Below are 20,110 nucleotides of genomic sequence, written 5' to 3' on the forward strand. Positions count from 1 at the left end.
AGTATATGAATATTTAGATCTTTCATGGACCGTCAATGCAGATACTACGTTTAGTGGTAGAAAATTTATTTTCCATCTAAATAAATAATATAAACATTCTTGTAGAACAGATCTTTGTTTAAAAAAATACGCGTTGCGATTAATGTCCGAACAATGGCACGTAACTCGTGCCTGAGACGTACAAATATTTTTGCATATTACTGACAGCATCTACTTTTATGTCGATGAGTCTGTTGATTTCAACGATTGCTTTATCGGCTTGGCTCTTCTTCTCATGGTACCCAAAATATTTAACATTTCCGAGACAGCGGGCGGCGCGCTTTCCGCTTCCTGTCGTCTTTTTCTCTCCTCTTCCCTTTGTTTCTGCAACGAATCGTTTCACTTGAGAAACGTAGTTTACGTATACAAAACTAATGTCCACGATTGCATAAACTTACATCCGTTTGCTTCAACGTGAAACGGCCACCTTTTATTTGGTTGATAATATCGTCGATAGCTGGAACGATTAAAAAATAAAGATAACGCACGATATTAGCACAGTTGCTCAACCACCTGCAAAATCTAAAACATAATTACCAGGCTGTTGCGCAACCGTCGGTGTTTTTTTCGTGATTCCAAGCATGTTCTCCATGTCAGTCACCGCATTTCGTTCCGAATTAATTTTTTCTTTCGTCAGCAATTTTATCGACGATTGTCCACCGTTGTTGAACATCGGCGGCGGCGGAGGTGGAGGTAAAGGGGGCGGTGGTGGCCTGGAAAGCTTTTCTTCCAGCTCACTGATCTTCGCCTTCAAAGTTTGAACCACTCCTTCCAGAGTTTCCACCGACTTTTCCGCCCTTTCTGCCCTTTGCGTTACGACTTCCAACTCTGACTCGGCCAGCTTTAACTTTTCCTCTACTATTTCGAACTCGACGTTCGACTCTTTCTCCTCCAACTTCTCCTCCAGCATCTGTATGTGAGAAGCATGGCTCTGTTGCTCTTCCTCCAATAGTCTCTTCAAAGACTCCACCTCTTGTAGAACGGTTAATAATCTTCCATTAGGGTCATCGCCAACTTCAGCCATCAGGAGTGCGCTCTGATGAGCCAGCACGTTTCTTTCCTTTTGTACCTGTTAAATGTACGATACAGAATGCCTGTTATAAATTTTTATGCATAATTCTTCTCCCTCAAGATTCTGGGGCAAGTGCCGAGCCGTTCGACTCAGTCCTTTCGCCAGATGGTTCATCACCTTTCCCACTACGTGGCCACATCCTTCTAGGACATTCTTATCATTCTACAAGTGACGCGGAGTATCGTGACATCGAACCATTGCTAAGAATCAATTAGAAAGATATCGCTCTCTTTACAAGTATGAAGACCCGAAACTAGAACACGGTACCCAAGCTTGGCGTGGATACCGGTCGGTAGCATATCTCTATAGAGGACGTGACGCTAACATGACATTCTTTAAATTGTTTGTCTTGCGATTGCCTTGACATAGCCATTTTAAAGGCATCTTACCCTTTCGGCCTCTATCTTCATAATCTTCGCGTTTTCTCTCTCGCGATCGCATTGAGCTTTCAACGCTTGCACTTCCTCTGCAACCATCTTCGTCACCCTCTCCATGTTTTCTTTTTGCACCTTCATCTCGTTCACCTTCTCCTCACCTAATTGGAAAATTTCATTATTATATATTATTACATGAACGTCGGAGAATCGTACAGATATTTCCCAATTACATTTTCGTCTGAGAGTTCTCTCCTCGTCCAGCTGCGTGGTCAAATGCGTCACTTGTTCTTGAGCTTCAAACTCTTGAAGGCGTGCGGAATGCAACTCCGTCTGAAGTCTCGCTATCTCTTTGCTTAATTCTGCAAATTACCCGCTCTTACAAATAACTTGCATAATTAACGGTGAAATTGTAAGCTACTAATCTCTGTTTATACCTTTCACCGTTTCTCTCAACTGATCAAGATCTTCGAAATTCGAGTCAACTTCGTCTGCTATCTCAAGGTCTAGAGAGCCTTCCGGATTCGATTGCAGGAATTTTTGAGTTATGATCTGCGATCTTCTCTTTAGTTCGCGATTTTGTCTGTACCACTGAAAGTGATTTTAATTTATACGATAAATTATGCATAGAACTGCCTGCCCAGTTGCAACCTTGGAAACAGACTTTTCCCCTTATGCGATATTAAGTGTAATAATAAAGATTATATCGAACAATAAAATACGCCAGCTCCGTATCACGGCATCTACAATTATAAAAGCGAAACGGATCGTTTTAGATTTACCTGCGATGCTTGTTGCATGGCTTTATGCATAGCGCCTGTCTCAGTTTCGTATTGATGCTTCAGTTGTTCGTATTCTTTGCATACTGCTTCGGAAACTGTAAGGAAATTAAGGAATTCGTTAAATAAAAATAACGAACGTCGGAAAAGGTTTCTGCAATCTATAAACAACTACCTGTTCGCAGCTTTTGAAGTCTCTGTTCTTTTTCTTGGACTTGCGACTGCAAAGTGCTATTTTGTCTCTGTAGTTGTTGATATTTCTTCTCCAAGTCGGCATGTTCCTTGCTTGCTGCGATAAAAAACGTTTATTGGAACTTTAATAGTTTAATTGCAAATGTACTCACAGACGCAGACGTCACGATACTCAGGTGATATTTTATTCCGATTAATTTATAATTTCATCGCGTATGGCCAATGACTAAGAAACGTCATAGAATTCGTTTCGCGTGCACGAGTGAATCACGACCGAATAACGTTTAAGTTGTATGATTGCCGGATGATTGGCCATGAACTACAACCATGCATCAGCCACTTCCCTCTCGCTATACGTATCATGCCTTGCTCTTATTTTACGTAAGTCCATTACACCTTGATCTTTCTTGCAACGACAGATTAATCGTTTCGAAGAAACGAAGTTGCTGTTAGAAATTGATCGCGTATAAATGAGAAATAAGATCGCGACGAGAAATATCTATATAAAGCACTTGTTAAAGAAGAAAAAAGAAAAAAAAAGAATAGAAGTTCCCGAAAGATGTACGAGAGGAAAGTTGTAACTACAACCGGCGCCGTTCCATATTTACCAACCTCCTATCCCAACTGTTTAATCGAATTGATGTTCGCAAGCGGAGGGAAGAAGCCGTGTTTCGTCACTTCGTTAATGATGACTAATGGAATCATAATAAAGTTCTCTAACGACTTTAGGCGGCCCATACAAACGCTCATTACGCCGCGAAACTTATTACTAATTATTAATTACCGGCCTCGCTCTTCTGTAGCAACAATTTCCTCCTCTTCTCCGATTCCTCGTATTTGCTCTTCCACTTGCTCTCCAGGCTATTGCTCCTGTTCAATTTCGCGACACCGACCAGCTCGTTCGTCTTGCAGTTAGCAGTAGCGTGGAAAGCAAGTTTCTCAGTCTCGGAGTTGCGCATCTCGATGCTCGAGCTCGACAAATTATTGTTCCTCGATCGTTGCTGCTGAACGGAAGCGTCGAGCTTCTCGAAGGACGCCCTTTGAGCGGCGACCGACACTCCTCTGTGCGACAGCTTTTCGAAGGACCCCCTGCGGGATGGGGGACACCTTTCCTGGGCTTTAATCGCATTCGATATCCTCGGCACCGGAATGTGCGAGTGAATTACACTCGAGGATGTCCTCGCTGGCTCGGTGTTCAAGACGATGTTCAGTTCCGTTTTATTCATGTCGCCTCTGCGAACAGACGATATATTTGCTTTCGCGAGAGCCTTGCTATTCCGTCTCGTTGATCGACCTTCTACAGAATAGTTATAACACTGTACGAAATTTCACGCTTACATCCCGCGGCGATCGAAATTCATCGACGATATATTATAGATATATATTTGACAGACGTTGATCAGAAAACGAACGATTCTGCGGATATTGCAACGTGAAAGGGTATTCCTATCGAAGCGTACTCAAACAGTAGAGGGTTAATAACATCGTTTTCTAAAAATACGCATATCGGTCGCACCCCCTGCGGCCACAAGGCGCGTTAGAAATAGCCGGCTCTGTCAAAATGTATTCGTGACTAATCTCGATTCCACGAATCTCGAAGTACCCGGTATGGGAAGATAAGATGCTTTCCGAGCCGCCACGCGAACTTACCGGGAAATGATAAACGTGTTACGTCCAACGAATCCCGAATCAAGTTACCGGTAATTGTGAAGTCAGTTGGTTCGGCGAGTCTAACGTTTCTCTCACGGAGGTTCTCGATAATAAACGATCGGGCAGGAAAATACATATCGTGCCGGTTCGTGGCAGTTTCGTAGCACGTCGATCAGCGTGAATCGATGAAACGCAATACCGATGTCAATTGTAATCGGACGAGCCGCCGTTGTCGCGATGACCACTCCTCGAATTTTAAACGTTATTTCTGTGATATATTACGTCACCGTCCAATTGGTCCCTATCATCGTTACTGACACTGTTGCCCGTCAGACAGATGCAACCGTCGAACGAATTTCCGCCGTATTACTTTGTTTACGCCAGCTTGATTTAACGGTCACGCGTGAAAACGAGAAACAAAGAAGCGCATCGTATTTACTTACGCGTGCAACGTTCCAACGCGAGACTACGAGGACACGTGTTGTTAGACTTGGTGGGAGCCAGCTAGATCTCCCGCAAACATTTCAAAGTTGATTCGTTGGAATGCACGAGCGACTGTTGCTCGTGAGGACGATCGCTAATGTCACTGCGGCCCGCGTCATTCTAGAAAATCCGATGTTTCGATAAATGGTTTAGGTTAACGACCACCGGAATCTAAAACCTTTTGGGTCATTTGCGTGGTCGTTACGGAAGTCTCCGATCGAGATCGCGGTTAGTCAAACGTTACTTCTTATCTCGTTACGGCGTTGCTTATCGTTATTCCAAAGTATCTAACTGTAAGAAAACGTACAACGATGTACAAATACTTGGACGAATTCGAGTATCGTTTACCAGTTAGAAACGATGACGACGCCTTCCTTCTGACGAACGCTTTATCTACCGCGCGCCGCAAAATCTGTCCCGCAGACGTCCTCGATGTTTTATGGCAATACCAAAGATTTCGTTGGCGTTTTTACACCAAGCCCGACTATTTTTAATTCAAGCTTCGCGTCCCGTGAACCCGACAACGACGACGGACGCGGCATATCGAGGAAGAGCAAAATGATAATTCGAAACGTGCCGTGTCATGCAAACATCAACGCAGCGGGTCGACGGTCACGTAGATCGTTGCACTTTTCCGTGCGTATATGCCACTTGCAATTCAATTGATCACCTTGCTGGTATCGTTTCACCATTTACGTTGGTCGATTGATAAAGGAACGACGATCAGTTGACGCTTTTGTCCATGGATCTGGACTAGGACCAATTTGTGTGCGCGCAGATGTACGACGAGACTGTAGTAAGAGGCAACGTTTTCCAAGAGCACGATTGTCGGTCAAGAAAGCACGTCGGACGTAATTTTACGGTTACACGTACGAATGGCAGCATCACCTGCCGCATTGCCTCTACGGGAAGTCTATGAAGTCCTTTCACTTTTCCTGTTTCGCGCTGGTGGATGTTGAATGCTGTCAAACGGTGTTCTTTGCGCCGTGCATACTTTCGTTCGACGCAATTTCCCGCATTCTTTTTATCAAAAACAAACGTCCACGATTACGTATGTTGCTTTGCAACAAAATTACGCGAGGTACGCGACGCAGGAGGAGAAGAAAGAACGCAAAGACGAAAACGGAATAAACTGTGCGACTAGAAACTTACGATCTATAGTTGGCAAGTTCGACACCGATATACCGATCGATATATCACGATCGGGCACGTAGCTGCATTTTTACAAACCGATTGAACGACGATGAAACGAATATAAAAGAATATCACTGTGCAACGAAGGCTGTGTTAATGGAACTATGGCCCGATCAGCGGGGAGGCGAAGAACGACGACAGAAAAGAAGAACGAAGATGCGCGTTCTCCGACGTTCGCGCGCATACTGCTCGCACGGCTGACCGTAATGTCACGTTATCTCAAGAGGTACCAGACGACTCGAAAGAGCCCGAGATTGCGTGCCCTTCCTTTAAAATGAAAGCCGTCGGTGTGTGCGTTAGTGGCCGCAAGGTTTTCTCATTGTCAGCGAAAAATCGCGCCTCGCACGCCATACTTCTTTCGTTTACACACAATTTCGCGATATATTTCGAAAGAAATGCCAATTGCCCAGCTTGAGTTAGCCCGATAAAAGGACAATCTATCTTTTTCCCCTTTTCTTTTTTTTTATTTCTCTTTTACTTATTTACGCGCCGGTTTTCCTACATTATCGTAGCATATCGAGGCTCGCGTTATTTCAATTAATCTATTAATTGTTCTTGTTATCTCGTAAACTGCCAACAAAGATGGCTGTTCACCGATGTTTCTTTAATGCCAATAAAAGGAACGAAGAAATGTTTTCTCGTGTAATTGGCCTCTTCTTGCGCAGTGCATCGAGTAGCTCGCTTTAATAACGCGTTATCACCGAATCTGTCAGCCGTGAAAGACTCTTGAGAAAATATATATATATATATATATCGTTGCTCCGTACGGAACCGTGCAAGTAGGTACATATGCCCACGATCAAAAATTTCCCCAAGAGAATGTGCAACGGCACGCGTCTCTGCTCCACACGTAACATTCGCTTAATAATCGAAATAATCATCGAATTCGTTCACCAGAATTTGCTCGAGTTATCGACATTGACAAACAGCAAATGTGTACTTTATACATACCGCGACGAATAACAGATTTCGGTGCTCCTCGAGCAGCAGGTTTCATAAATTTTACCCGAAGACTACGATTGATAAAATTATGAGGATTAATTCAAGGATACGAGGCAATAAAGAAGACGTTTCTTTAACTCGAGCGTACTGCTAATCTTCTGTTTCGACGCACGGGTTTTGCCTCTTGAGTTTCGATTTAATTGGTCGGCAATGCAGATGCAGATGCAGATGCAGATGCAGATATCATGCACTAGTTGTCAAAGTATGCATATGTCAGGTACATTAGTTAAACGATACAATGATCTCGGTTCCCCTGCGATACGCTTGTTTTTTCTGTCACGCAGCTGCATGCATACTTGCGAAAAAAAACTGTACAAACATAGATACAGCGTCTACATACATACGTGGACTTGAGTCATGATTTCTGAATAATCGTTGAAGCCGAGTCTTTGTCTCGGTTCGGTTGCTATGAAAGCGCGTCGACGCCTTCGAGACTCGAACCGATGTAAATGCGAGAGAATTAAACACATTCGTTTGATACAATCGACCCCGCGTTTTTTTTCGTTCTTGTCACCGATAAACGTGCCTCGAAAAAACATCTCTCGTGGGCTCCAGTTCGGAGAATCTGTACTTATCATAAAATTTTCGAAGAAGCTCGTTCGCGTCGTTTAAAAATGATTTACATCGATCGTAGCGTTTATTTTTATGCCTAAAATGTTAGGAGGAAAATGACGGGCTCGAGATAGCTTTCCATTCCTCCGTGTACGTTTATTGATCGCTGACTGCACAGCGTCGACGATCTACTGCGCAGGAACGGCGTAATTCAAAATCCGACTTTCTCTTCAAACACTGGCGATAATATTTTCTCGCGAGGACAAATATTTTCCCTCTTATGTGTCGTATCTTGTTCAGGGAATATGTACTATTTGTTTTTCGGAAGAACTATCCTTACTCCTGTACTTTTGATGATAAATCTGATTTAACCTATTCACGTGTACGGATTGTACGAAAGACGCAACGGCAATAATTAAAAATTTCGAGTACAATTGGCATATAAAATTGGCTACGATAAATGTTATAACAAGTTGGAATCGCTAAGGTCGCAAAAACGCGCGTTATTCCAAGCGCGTGGTTTAAACTTCCGTAGAGTGGCATCATTAAACAGCTTTATTGTCTAGAATTATTCCCCTACTCTCGTCATAACTAAAGAGATGTGAGTCACGTTCATTAAGTATATAACGGGTGGTCATGCACAGTTCGCGGAAACTGGAAACGAGATAAAGGACTAGGATTTAAGATTTCGCTACTAAGGATTCGATTACACGGCTGTGAGCCTCTCCGGTTTCGCTCGTCTTTGATTCTTTTCTTGTTAAACGTACGAGAACTCTATTTTCGTTCTTGGTTTCACGCCCTTCGTTCTGCATTTTATGCGCCTAATCAATGCGCCTATTTTCTCCGTAAATTAAACGAACACATTGAGTACTTTGTTCACACGTATGTTAGTCGACGATAAATGAAAAAGAATGTTTGAAGAGCCGAAGTGAAATTGCGACGTAAGAGTGTGCCAGGGGCATGCCTTGATTCAACATCATCGCAAATTATCATGGTTCTGCTGGATCTCATTAAGTAAATTCGATGCAGAATGACGAGCTGTTATTTATAGGTCAAGCTCGTGACAGTGGCAGCCCTGATTTCATATCTTCTCTTCTCACGAAATTTCACGATGCATAAATATGGATTATTCGTTTATAATTCTTTGTCAATAATAATATATGTACATGTACGTAGTTCGTTCTAGAAGATATTGAGATGATGTTTATCAAATTATATGCATTGTCTCTTGATTATCTTATAGATATATTATTGTAGACTGTAAAGTTTTATCAAATTTGTAGTAATTAGTAGTTAAGTGTAATGAATCTTGCAAGTATTCTGTGCAGTGAGAAACATGAATGTATATAGTTTAGGGAATATTTCTCGTATTTTCGATAACGTGACATCCAATCGCATAAAAATACACATTGTAAAGTCTGAAATGTTCCTACGATGTTTCAATTTCAATTTAAATGAGATATATATATATTATATATAAATGTTTGATTTATAAGTTAAACAATCCAACGGGATGAATGTACCAATATAAAATATCTTATAACAATTTATATTAGCAGGCGTTTATCATCGTGTACAGTTGCCCAGCCTGCTCCTTGATAGCGTTTATCACTATATAGCAGTAACGAGGATTTATTGTTTCTATCCTTCTGTCATTAATCTGTGATAAGGAAAAGAACTGGTGTCGTTTCTTTGCAAATGCAATTAATTAGATAATATTACATTATTTTCCGATGACAAATCCATATTATGTAAGTTCAACTTGAGCGAGCTTAAAAACAACATAACGTTGCTTTACAAGTACAAGTGCCGATATTCATTGGAAAGAACAATCAACTCGTGTTATAAATAATAATAACTTTGTTTAAACAGAAGTAATAATAAGGTGACTCAATCTTGATGTTCTGCTGGACTGACAATCATGACACGACTAGGAGGCAGAGCCTCTTTAATGATCACCATAATGATCAGTTTTACTCTGTTGATTGTTATTTATCATATTCTCGATAATGAGGTCAAGGACATCACGACCAATAAATTAAATCCGCAGTTTAAGATCGAAGAGGTTTATCCACTGAGTGATCTGACCGAGAATCCTCTTAGCATTGCCAGAAAAAAACAAATAGAGGCTCAAATAATGGGAAAATTGAAAAGTGAAGGAGGAAAGTTATTCAACGATATTAATTATGAAAGATTGCACGCAGAAACAGTTCCCCTGTTTAAGGGACATAAAATCGTGCATTTAGATTTAAAAGGAGCTCCTCCAAAGGCAAGTTATTACAAGTACCTGCTAAATTTGCTCAAAAATTTAGGTGCCACTGGTATACTTATAGAATACGAAGACATGTTTCCTTTTGAAGGAGCGATACAAAATATCAGTGCAGGAAATTGCTATACTAGGAAGGACATTGCAAAAATTCAAACGATAGCCAGTAAGAATAAGCTTATAGTCATACCATTGATTCAAACTTTCGGTCATATGGAATTTGTTCTCAAGTTAGATCAATATAAAGACTATAGAGAGGTTTCGAGGTACCCGCAAGTTTTATGCCCTACTTACAACAAAACTCTACCATTGATATACGAAATGATAGACCAAATAGTAGAAGCACATCCTGATATAAAGCATTTGCATATTGGAGCTGATGAAGTTTATCAGATAGGAGAATGTTCTAGATGCCTAGATACAATGGTTAAAAGACAGTGGGGCAAGAAACAATTATTTCTGGATCATGTTTCAAAAGTGGCAAAATATATAAAAAATAAGTATCCAGATCTTGTTGTTCTTATGTGGGACGACGAATTTAGAGAAATATCATCCGATGAAATAATAGACAGAGGCTTGCATTTATTGGTAGAGCCTGTTATTTGGAAATATACCACCGATCCTGGAGCATCATTGACAGATCAATTGTGGAAGAACTATGCGTCGGTTTGGAAAGATGTCTGGCTCGCTACAGCTTTCAAAGGTGCTACTGCTCCAGATAGATATTATACCGATATTGGTTATCATATGGAAAATCATCAGCGTTGGTTGGAGATTATCAATAAATATTCTAACGAAATTAAATTTAAGGGTGCGATATTAACAGGGTGGCAAAGGTACGATCACTTTAGCGTACTGTGCGAACTTCTGCCATCTGCTATACCCTCGCTTGCTGTAAATTTAGCGATCCTGCAAGCTCCAGACTTATGTAGATTTCCGATAGAAGTACCTACTTCAGTATTACAAGCGCTAGAGTGCGAGGGCATCATTTCTCTAAGTATTCCAGAACCTCAATACGGTTGGACCAGATGTAGTTATCACGGTGTATCTATTTATGCTGCTATATTGCGGCTGTATTCTTTGACTCAAGCAGTTAGTAAAATGGAAGAGGATAACACATTTAAGGGATGGTTGAAACCGTACAATTTAAAATATTCTTTTTCAAATCCTAGTCACGTAGAAAGAGCGGTTGCAGAACTGGATAAACACAAGACGGAGATAAAGTATATTGAAAAAGAAATTAGAACAGCTATGGAATACATATATGACAATTATACTATACAAGAATGGATAGAAACGTATATCGCTCCTTTGAACGAGAAATTCACTCAACTATGGGAGGCTAAAGAAAAGATTTTAGAAAAGAACGTATGGCCAAGAAGACCACTAACAAAACCTATCTTATAGTTTAATAAATGAATAGTTTCCATAACGTGTAATATGAGACTGAAGATCGCACTAGAGTAAAGAAAAGAAGCGATGTATTAATCGAGACACTTAGCATCTTTGTTTTATAAAGAGACGAGTAATCGATGGTATATAAAGTTTACCAAAACTATAATTTTGCACGTTATATGTCTAAAATATATAGAATATACTCTATATCTCGATTCAAGCGGGTGATCAAATTCTATCGACTGCACCGTCCGTAAATTAGTTTTCCTTTTTTCCTTCTTCGAATCGTCTAACAAACATTCGATTGAACACTTGATCAATGAAAACTGATCTTAATTCGTGCACTCGAAGAGCGAACTAATTAGAGTTTTTCAACTAACACTTCTAGAATATGGGTTTAAAGTTTGAATTTCTAATATCGTATATAGTTTCGATGCAGTGTTAATTTAAAAATTGATCCTAACGTTGATTAATTATTCCATCTTCTGAATCGTTACGTCACTAATTCCTAATGAAAAGGGCTCCACTAACTTAGTTGCTATTTATTAACATGTTTCACCGTTTAACACTTCCGACGGGCATCTTACGTTTATGTTATTCAAAGCTAATTGTTCTAAGAATACGCATACACCGCGATCTTACTCATTCTTGTTTGTTAAATGACGTGTTCTTCCGTTGTATGCATTCTGTTTTGTATATTTGTTTTCTCTTTGCATATAGTTTTGCATGATTAGTGCCATTAACAATTAGTTATAGAAAAGAACCTGTGAATCAACAATTTATAAAAATAGAGGTACATCTGCGAGTCGTTTAATATGGACGAACGAGTTTTCTCTCGGTCTTTAAAACGCGAATAAAAATTTATTATATTTGTTTTATTTAATCTTACGACGTTTAAATGCGATTATAGAGCTTCCTTTATCCCGTGATTTTTTTCACGGATTAACTCTCAATATTGAACGATCTTTTCTCGCCAGCATTTATACATGTATGATAAAATTACCGAGGACTTGAATACAAATCTATGGCATGTACTCAATCAACAGTGTATATACATCACTGTAACGAACGATGCTACTATTATTGTACAAGTATTTTTAACATTGTTACGTCGATCCATATTAACATTATTACCGCAAGTAGTAAGATTTTATCAATAAATAAATTTGTTTTTAAATCTACTACGAAGACACCAGTGGTTTATTGCATTGGCCCCTCAAAGTATAAGTAATCTCTTATGTACGGTAAGAAAGTAGCGAAAAATATTCGTATGGACGTCTTATGTACAGGTGAACCGTCCTTGACGTTCGACAAAAATATTGTATCGCAAAAACCACTCTTCCTTATGGTAATTTTCACTGTAGCAGGCAAACTGACGACTTTGAACCAGGTAAATGGGGATGAAATGGTATTTGAGTTTGCTTTTTCGTGGGGATCCTTTTCACGACCTTGTGAATGGTGCTCATGTCCACTGTGTCGCCTATTTCTGCAATTATTATTGGCTTGTGATAGTCCTGATCTGTTTTCGTTAATCGAACACCCAAAATTTGCGCAGCTAAGGTCACTATACACAAAGAGACCTGAAATGAAAACCAGTTTTTTTTTTTTAAAAAGGAAGTACAGGATATTGCTCCTCTTATTGTTTAAAGAATATTTTACCGCTTCACCGGTTCTAGCGGAAACATCGTGAGACGGAAATCCATTGTCTGCGGCGAATTTGTGTGTTCGATCCTTTTTCACCGTCCTCTGATGTTCCATGTCGCATTTGTTACCAACTACGGCCATCAGTGGTGTTTCCTCGTAGTTATCGCTCAATTTTCTGATTTTATCTATCCATTCTTCCAGAACTTCGAAACTGAAGCTATTAGTGACGTCGTAGACTAAAAGGATTATCTGAAAAATATTTGTTTTCCTCCTGTAGAAGAACAGCTGATCTAGATTTTTTTCTTTGTGAAATGATGTTTCGACTGAAACGTATGTCGGATGCATTCCGTTTTCTTACATGAGCACCGAAGACGTATTTGTCCAGCATGTTCCCGTGTAACGCAAGACCACCGACGTCCCATAAGTGTAGATTAACGTTTTTATAAAAACCAACGCTGACGTTCTTCAGGAAGAAGTCGATTCCAGACGTTGGCGTGTACTGTCTCGTGAACTCGTTATTGCAAAATTTCTGAGCGATGCTCGTCTAAACAGGGATCCTTGAATTTCAGTTATCCAGAATTGCTATTCTATCGTTACGACGAGAGAGAAAGAGAGAAGCTGTCGTCCTTTTCTAATTAAAGAACAGCTTTTCGGTTTCAAGAAACGAAAGTAAAAAAATTCTAAAATAAATCATCGACTGTCGATCAATATACATAGTAATCTTAATAACTAAGGGTTTTTCGGATCAGTAGAGTGTTGCTCGGGCATTCGATCATAACACGGAATTTCTACGTCGATCGAAACTCGCGTGTTATCCTTACCTGCTAATTAATAGCTAGAAGTTGTTTGAGAACTAGAAGTTATTCCTGTTATTGGGCAAAAGAATTTTGACGAAGAAAAGAATTCAAGACAGACGTGAAACGGCTCGAGTCACGAATACCTAATTTTGCTCGAACTACGCGTAGACTGTAGACTCTAATTGCTAAAGATTCATTGCTGACAGTGTATGACACTTCGTGCGACGAAGATGTGAAAATGGTTATTACCAATAAAGTAAAGCGCAATAAACGTAAAACGTTCTATACTTGCGAAAGTATGTTTAATTGTGGCACTGACCACACTTCGCACGGAGGAAATAAATCGATACGTTGCTTGGTTCTTCGAAGCTCAGGCACTCTGAACTCGAAACAATTTAATCAAATACATCGACGTTTCGTATGTGTATACCCTTTCAAAAATGTACGATCGAAAGTCAAATCGATATTTTGTTACCTTCGCATTAACGCAAAAACAAAAGACTAGAAAAAGTACACTGTCGCTTGGGACTTGGATTACACTTCCGGTTGAACACCGGGAACATTAGAAAACTCACTTTGCCGGATCCAGAATCACCGACCAGCACGATCTTCAGCTTCTTTACCAGTAGGTCCTCCTCGACGTCAGACATTGGGGAAGATCGGGATAAAAGGAGCACGAAAGGAAGAAACGCGACGATCGACGGAAAGTTTCGGGAATCATGCGAAAAGTCGTGTCGGCCACGACGGTTCTGCGTCGACTATAATGCAATATATAAACGAAGGGTCTGGCATGTGGCTAGAGAATGAAATCGAGCGAATCGACCGACCGGCCGTGGGCAGTGCGACGTCGTCGTCGTCTACACGGCTGCATGAATAAATTAGCGAATAATCGATACGAACAGCTATGGTGCGTACCTCTGTCTCTCGTCGATATTATACTTGACAAACTTTTTCCAATGACGATCTTTCGATTAATTATGAATACCCTGTGACATAATGGATCGAGGTCTTGTACTTGTACGTGTCAAGGTTTTTCGTAATAATTCTCATTGATTACGTAGTTAGTCTTTTTCCCATTCTTTGTTTTCCTTTTCCTTTTTCTTTTGCTGGTGTATATGTATAGTATACATATATAGCGTACATAGTACATAGGTAACGGTATGGTAATATCAAACGGTTCGAGATTCAAGGGTCGAAGTAATTCGACCTGTCGTCTACTCACGCTATGCGCTTGAAAATAGTGTAAAAAAATATGTATCTGTCTTTCGTGGGCAGGAGTAAGTAGTTGAGTGATCGCAGGTAGATTCGTTGTTCTATCGTAATCGTCGTTGTTCGCTAGCTGAAACAAGAAATTTATTACAAATTATACGTTCCATAATATCTGTCTCAGCGTCTACTCTGTTTAATCTTTTCATGTATTACCTTCTTGATATGCTTCTTCGTTTCGGTGCTTGTATCTTATGGAAGAATTTATGTACGAATCCCTGCAGCGTATGTACAAATATTTATATCGTAATAGTTAATTAAAAATCAAATCCTTATAATTTGCTAAGAGGTAGTAATTAGACACGCGGCAGCACGTTGTCGTACGAACGACCGTCAGTCTGTCGGCGCGTTCAAAATTGGCCTTTACTATTTCATAGTATCTTCCATCGCTGCAAGCGCATCGATTTTACAATTATAGAGTGTATTTTATTTATTGCCCGACTTCAAATATAATTATCCGGCTGTATGATTACCTCAAGCTTAAGCACCGTAATTTAATGCATTTTACACGTAGTATGTCTATAGCCTTCTGACTTTTGTCGGAGAATCGGAGATTCTCTGGGTCCCAGCGGAGTTCCAACCGCTCCAAATTTGGACAATTGTTAGCAATTCCGTCCATCAACTGATCCACGTGAATATTCACGCCTAACCTCTCCTGTGTTCCCATTACAAGAATTCTAAAATAAGATGCAGGAATTTCAGAGGTATCTTGTCGTAGTATATTAAAGATATTAAAGATCTAAAAATATGTTTTACTTGGCATTGGTCAATATGGGTAATACACTCTGCCATAGTTGATCGGTGATATGAGGCATGCCGAATAAGGCGAGCCCCCAGAGTTGATGACCGTATCTCGACAAGAATTTATGCAGACCATCGTCGGTCAGGTTATCGGAACTATCCAGATCTAGAGCGATCAGGTTCCGAGGATTGCCGAGTTCAGCCCAGGCTTTTAACACGCTATCGTTGAAGCCGTTCAGCTGACCAGCGCTCAGGAAACGAAGGCCTGGAATTCTGGTCAACATGTCGATCAGACATTCCGTTGACAGATCTGTAGCGGTAACGTCCAACTCCTGGATGCTCGACTTTTCCCATTCTACCTGCATCACGTATTCGCTCTGGAGATCTGAAAAAGGTGCGTAACATTTCAAGTTTTGCATTGCCGAAGGTAAGATTGCACGTTGATGAATATTTAGTTACTTGTTCCCTGCATGAGGAGACACTTTAATCTCCTGCTCCTTTGAAACAGAGTCTTCATGGTTGAGCCAGTGACCTTGGCACAGAAATTCACGGCCAAACATTCGAGCTGGATGCAGTTGGAAGAAAATGCGTCGATATGTGAATCGTCTACAAAATTGATCCCATATAAATTAATTACTCGCAAATTGGGGGTCGCTGATTTCAATTTGTGCACATTTATCACTTCGTAGATTTCCTCCTCCTCCTCCTCCACCTTCTCGTACGTTCCTAGAAGATTCTAGATGTAGTTAGTTTCTCGTTGAAACAGGTGCTTTGATAAGGATTCGCTTGGAATTCAAGGTAGACACGAACCTATAAGGTGAAGGATCTCCAAGCCGTTGATAAAATTGTAAATTTTTCTCATAAAGCCCTCCATGAAGATTACCTCCGACAGGCAGATGCACATGTACTTGAGTTTAGTCGGGAAGGCTTGCATCTCCGAAAAATCGTGCAGCTGCATGGCAGTGGAGAAGTCGAGAAGCATGTGAGTCAAATTTGGACATTTATTCGCCAATTCGTGAAGAACCGTGTGGGTGATCAATTCGATCGGCAATTCGATGTACCTCAGCGAAGCTCCAAAACGCGTGCTGTTAGCAGAGAATGTTATTTTAATATTTTACGGCTGCGTGGATCCAGCATATCGCTACCGTTTACGAGTTATATTTTGGCAAGTAGAGAAGAAGTTGATTCTGGCGTGAACCTAGGACGCGAACGTTACCTGCCAACATTATATCGAGAAAGTATCTACTACCTGATCAAGTGCAGCAGATTGTCCAAAGAATTCACGTGCAATCCGCTGATCTCCGGTCGCAGAGATACGTGTTTCCATAATCGCGTGTCGTACGCGATTTGCCGCCATCTTTTGCACACACGTGCTACCCTGCATATTTCGCGATGAGACAGATAACTGAAGACGTTTAGCAATACCTTGTCTGGTAGCTTCTCTATCGTCTAAAAAATAACGAAAGAACAATAATCCTTAGTACGAGACGCGTTAAACAATTGGACAGCTGCCTGCAATTAAAAAAGCAAACTCGAGTTGACGTCTTTCGTCACATCTTTGGTAAAGTTGATCACTTACTGTCCCAGCGAAGCGACTTTTAACCACGCCGCCCTCGGAAACGAACATCTGAGACGTTTCCACGGCGATCTGACCCCAGACATCGACACCCCCGAGATCCATCTTGTTATTTTCTCAAAATGTACTCGAGGCACAAAATTGGTTTCCCCTTGGAAAGATATTGTCGCAAGAGCTTACTTCGATCGACAGGATGTTGATCTATCCGATCCGATGAACGTTTAATCCACGTGTGGCGAATTGAAATTTGCACCGCGCGGAAAATTACCGATACGTAAAGATAAACGGAAATATTTATTCAACGACGAAGGAGGTTCGTGAAAATCGCGGCACACGGCAGATTTCAAGGAATCAGAAGTTCTAAGTCTTCGACGGGGATTTCTAATCGGATCGCGCCTGCGCGTCGTCCTAAATATAAGACTTGGAAGACCCGTCTCCGCTTTAATTTTAAACTCGTCACCTGCAGCCAAGGTACATTTCCTTGTGTTTCCCGTAAACGTCAGATTTTCGGTGAAGTTTAGGAAATATCCGCGAGTCTCACTACAGCTACTGTTCGAAACTCGTTGCGCGTGTTCGTTAATAATAAAAGAGTTTCCAGCAATGCTTGTACAATTTACTTGCAACATAATGTCGATGAAAATTGTTTTTACATCTCTTTAAAAATCGACACAAGAAAGTCGGGAATTTATTTGCTGATAAATTTATGTTTACCAAAATTTCACCTCTTCTTTTTCGGGTTTTCCTACTTCTTTTGATTTCAGCGGACGTCGTGAAACACTTGACCATTATTATATTTTGTCTCATCGAAGAGGGTCATAGGCTTTTTAGAAATCTGCCAGAACGGCCTGGTTGATGTAAGACTTGGAACTTATCCGACACGAGACTTAACAAAACACGTGGTATTTACACAAAGATATATGTACTGCAAGAAAATGTTTTTTTTTTTTTTTTTTTAAGAATCCGAGTCGTTGTTTCTCGATAAAACACTTGGACTCTGTTACCTGATTATCGATGTCATTGGTTTGGGATATTAAAAAATCGAGTACTTCGATCAAATAGCAAGATGGATAGAAACGTCGCTCTAATTTTATTAAACGATACATCTGCTTCTTTTTTTTTTTTTTTTTTAACAATCAACATTTTTCGCTGAACTTCAGTTCAAGTTCAGCTTCTATCACAAGAAATCTCGCGTGTCACATGATGTGATAACGAATTTCATAGTAGCAATCGATAACGTCATCGCTTAGATGGTTTCATCCGGTACAAATAGGATCTTTTTATTTTCAAATAAGCGCAAAGTTATTATGCAATACTAAGATGAACGCTGTTGCGCGGACAAATTGTTAGCTGCCCAGCTAAACGTTCAAAATTGAATCAAAACTTTTCCATCAAACAGAACTATCGATTGATATTTTAACTAAATAATTACCACGCTCGACGCGATTCTTTTCCGATAAATGCTACGACCGACGTCGTCTCTAGATATAGCATTCGTGGCGAATTCCACGTCCAGCTGATGCCAGGTGCTCATTGTTGGAAATGCAATTAATTACACCGTGCTGTACGATCGATCTAGGAGAAATCACTTTGAACCACACCTTCCTCGATCTACACCGAATTATTGAAACCGTGTCATATGCAGAAATATCGCAAAACAGTTCAACGTTCCTTCGTTCATGTCAATATATTTTACAGGCACACGAGTCACCGCGAGTTCAGAAACGGTCCCGAGCCGGCAACCAATTTGTCAGGAGTTCGTCGGCTGACTGGACGATGCTAGGACTCATTTCAAGCTGAGTGGTAGCTTAATTAGTTATAAATAAAGGCAAGCAGTCAGTCAGGCAGACATCAGGCAAAGATAAGAATAGATAGAACGCACTTGTATGTACATCCTACCAATACGATCTAAAGAAGAAGTCCATCTTCTACGTGTCATAATTCTGATTTGCAAGTTGTAAATATAAAAAAGCACGATATTGCAGATGTTCTTCTAAACGGTGCAAGAAGAATGCAAGATTGTTATTGCGACAACGTTTAACAAATTTTGTTATGAGAAAGAAAGCTAATGTCTGTTTTGATAATTTACCGTATTCGATCGTTTTATAACCTCCTTCTTATCGTCGTCAAAGTTGTTGAGCTGTTGAAGTGCAGCTTCTACGCTCAGTACGTTCCAGTTAGACATTCTTCGTGCATCCATAGCGATGATATATCGGTTGATCGAGAACGAATTCAGATATCGAGAAAATAAGGTTTATATGGCTATATATACATATATATGTATCTCCGTACGAAAACAGCACACTCTAACATTACACTATTTACTGAAAACGCTACGAAAGAACGAATAAAGACTTTACACTTTCACCATATCCTTTGCGATTTAGTTTAACGCGTAATGACACTCGAGCGAACGATAGGAAATCGTAGAATGAAATCTCACAAAAACGATTTGTGCATCACGTAGTACACGGAAAAATACGAATTTTGGTAAAGAAGATCGAGATTGCGTACGTTCTCCTTCGTAGATACTTTCTGACAGAGGATGGAAGAGTAAGCCATCGTTTAATGACGTCCTTCCTTCGATTTACGAAAAATGTGTTGACGTTTGGATTACATAATTATCTTATGACTGTAATCTTGTCGAAGTAATCCTTTTTCTTCTTTGTTATTTTAAATACTTATCGTTGGTTAGTCGGAACGCATGCAACCCTCGATGCTTGTCGAAAATCAACCTAGTCGACCATTGTGATGTTCTTATGTTAAGCACCCTACGTTCTAGATCGGAGGTGAAAAATGTAACTAAAATAATCTTAACTTTCTGTCGTTCCCTAAAATAGACTCGCTGGAGAGCTGTGCCACGCAAGGATCCACAGCCAACAGAGGGCCGTCATGGTACATTGCGGGACTTTTCGAAAATTCAACAACAAAAAACATGTTGAATTCCATTTCGGATTATTCAGATAACCCTTTCATTGTATTTATTTTTAGTCACAGTTAGATCACAAAGAAACGCAACAACCTTTGATTCTATAACTGTTTGATCTGTAAAACACAGACCGTTTCATTGTCCAGTATGTACTTTAACAAA

General features: G+C 40.3%; 4 protein-coding genes across 6 annotated transcripts; 1 reads left to right on the top strand and 3 right to left on the bottom strand.

Annotated features, from left to right (window-relative positions):
• Positions 1–49: 49 nt before the first annotated feature.
• On the bottom strand, positions 50–6,383 carry LOC122567542 (shootin-1). Its single transcript, XM_043726199.1, has 11 exons — positions 5,260–6,383; positions 4,550–4,709; positions 3,241–3,689; positions 2,440–2,553; positions 2,268–2,362; positions 1,923–2,076; positions 1,719–1,847; positions 1,501–1,646; positions 577–1,108; positions 438–496; positions 50–363 (listed from the first exon to the last, which is right to left on the bottom strand). The coding sequence occupies exons 3-11, from the start codon at positions 3,680–3,682 to the stop codon at positions 217–219; spliced, it is 1,818 nt and encodes a 605-aa protein (XP_043582134.1). The 5' UTR covers positions 3,683–3,689; positions 4,550–4,709; positions 5,260–6,383; the 3' UTR covers positions 50–216.
• Positions 6,384–7,677: 1,294 nt separating this feature from the next.
• On the top strand, positions 7,678–12,179 carry LOC122567546 (hexosaminidase D-like). Its single transcript, XM_043726209.1, has 2 exons — positions 7,678–9,088; positions 9,210–12,179. The coding sequence occupies exon 2, from the start codon at positions 9,259–9,261 to the stop codon at positions 11,008–11,010; it is 1,752 nt and encodes a 583-aa protein (XP_043582144.1). The 5' UTR covers positions 7,678–9,088; positions 9,210–9,258; the 3' UTR covers positions 11,011–12,179.
• On the bottom strand, positions 12,168–14,147 carry LOC122567631 (ras-related protein Rab-28-like). The gene is made up of 4 exons (XM_043726403.1): positions 14,015–14,147; positions 13,001–13,186; positions 12,658–12,891; positions 12,168–12,578 (listed from the first exon to the last, which is right to left on the bottom strand). The coding sequence occupies exons 1-4, from the start codon at positions 14,087–14,089 to the stop codon at positions 12,354–12,356; spliced, it is 720 nt and encodes a 239-aa protein (XP_043582338.1). The 5' UTR covers positions 14,090–14,147; the 3' UTR covers positions 12,168–12,353.
• On the bottom strand, positions 13,791–19,791 carry LOC122567551 (F-box/LRR-repeat protein fbxl-1). Of its 3 annotated transcripts, none has more exons than XM_043726222.1 (8): positions 19,109–19,791; positions 16,696–16,895; positions 16,257–16,531; positions 15,906–16,172; positions 15,462–15,831; positions 15,179–15,382; positions 14,862–15,094; positions 13,791–14,778 (listed from the first exon to the last, which is right to left on the bottom strand). In XM_043726222.1, the coding sequence occupies exons 1-7, from the start codon at positions 19,217–19,219 to the stop codon at positions 14,959–14,961; spliced, it is 1,563 nt and encodes a 520-aa protein (XP_043582157.1). In that variant the 5' UTR covers positions 19,220–19,791; the 3' UTR covers positions 13,791–14,778; positions 14,862–14,958. The 3 variants fall into 3 exon arrangements, with proteins under 3 accessions (XP_043582157.1, XP_043582172.1, XP_043582165.1); XM_043726237.1 differs by lacking the exon at positions 19,109–19,791 and adding an exon at positions 18,452–18,766; XM_043726230.1 differs by lacking the exon at positions 19,109–19,791 and adding an exon at positions 17,026–17,879.
• Between the last annotated feature and the right edge of the window lie 319 nt (positions 19,792–20,110).

Source organism: Bombus pyrosoma, linkage group LG1, assembly GCF_014825855.1.
Source record: "Bombus pyrosoma isolate SC7728 linkage group LG1, ASM1482585v1, whole genome shotgun sequence".
NCBI classification, from domain to species: Eukaryota; Metazoa; Arthropoda; class Insecta; order Hymenoptera; family Apidae; genus Bombus; species Bombus pyrosoma.

What these genes read in the sequence shown, in the direction of transcription:
- LOC122567546 (XM_043726209.1), top strand. Translation starts at nt 9,259, where the DNA reads ATGACACGACTAGGAGGCAGAGCCTCTTTAATGATCACCATAATGATC.
- LOC122567542 (XM_043726199.1), bottom strand. Translation starts at nt 3,682, where the DNA reads ATGAATAAAACGGAACTGAACATCGTCTTGAACACCGAGCCAGCGAGG. An exon ending in GCTACAGAAGAGCGAGGCCG is followed by an intron (nt 2,554 to 3,240) that starts GTAATTAATAAT and finishes TTTTTATCGCAG; the next exon opens with CAAGCAAGGAACATGCCGAC. An exon ending in CCATGCAACAAGCATCGCAG is followed by an intron (nt 2,077 to 2,267) that starts GTAAATCTAAAA and finishes AATCACTTTCAG; the next exon opens with TGGTACAGACAAAATCGCGA.
- LOC122567631 (XM_043726403.1), bottom strand. Translation starts at nt 14,089, where the DNA reads ATGTCTGACGTCGAGGAGGACCTACTGGTAAAGAAGCTGAAGATCGTG. An exon ending in GTGATTCTGGATCCGGCAAA is followed by an intron (nt 13,187 to 14,014) that starts GTGAGTTTTCTA and finishes ATCCCTGTTTAG; the next exon opens with ACGAGCATCGCTCAGAAATT. An exon ending in CCGCTAGAACCGGTGAAGCG is followed by an intron (nt 12,579 to 12,657) that starts GTAAAATATTCT and finishes TTTTCATTTCAG; the next exon opens with GTCTCTTTGTGTATAGTGAC.
- LOC122567551 (XM_043726222.1), bottom strand. Translation starts at nt 19,219, where the DNA reads ATGGATGCACGAAGAATGTCTAACTGGAACGTACTGAGCGTAGAAGCT. An exon ending in TTATAAAACGATCGAATACG is followed by an intron (nt 16,896 to 19,108) that starts GTAAATTATCAA and finishes GTTATTTTTTAG; the next exon opens with ACGATAGAGAAGCTACCAGA. An exon ending in TCTCCTCATGCAGGGAACAA is followed by an intron (nt 15,832 to 15,905) that starts GTAACTAAATAT and finishes CACCTTTTTCAG; the next exon opens with ATCTCCAGAGCGAATACGTG.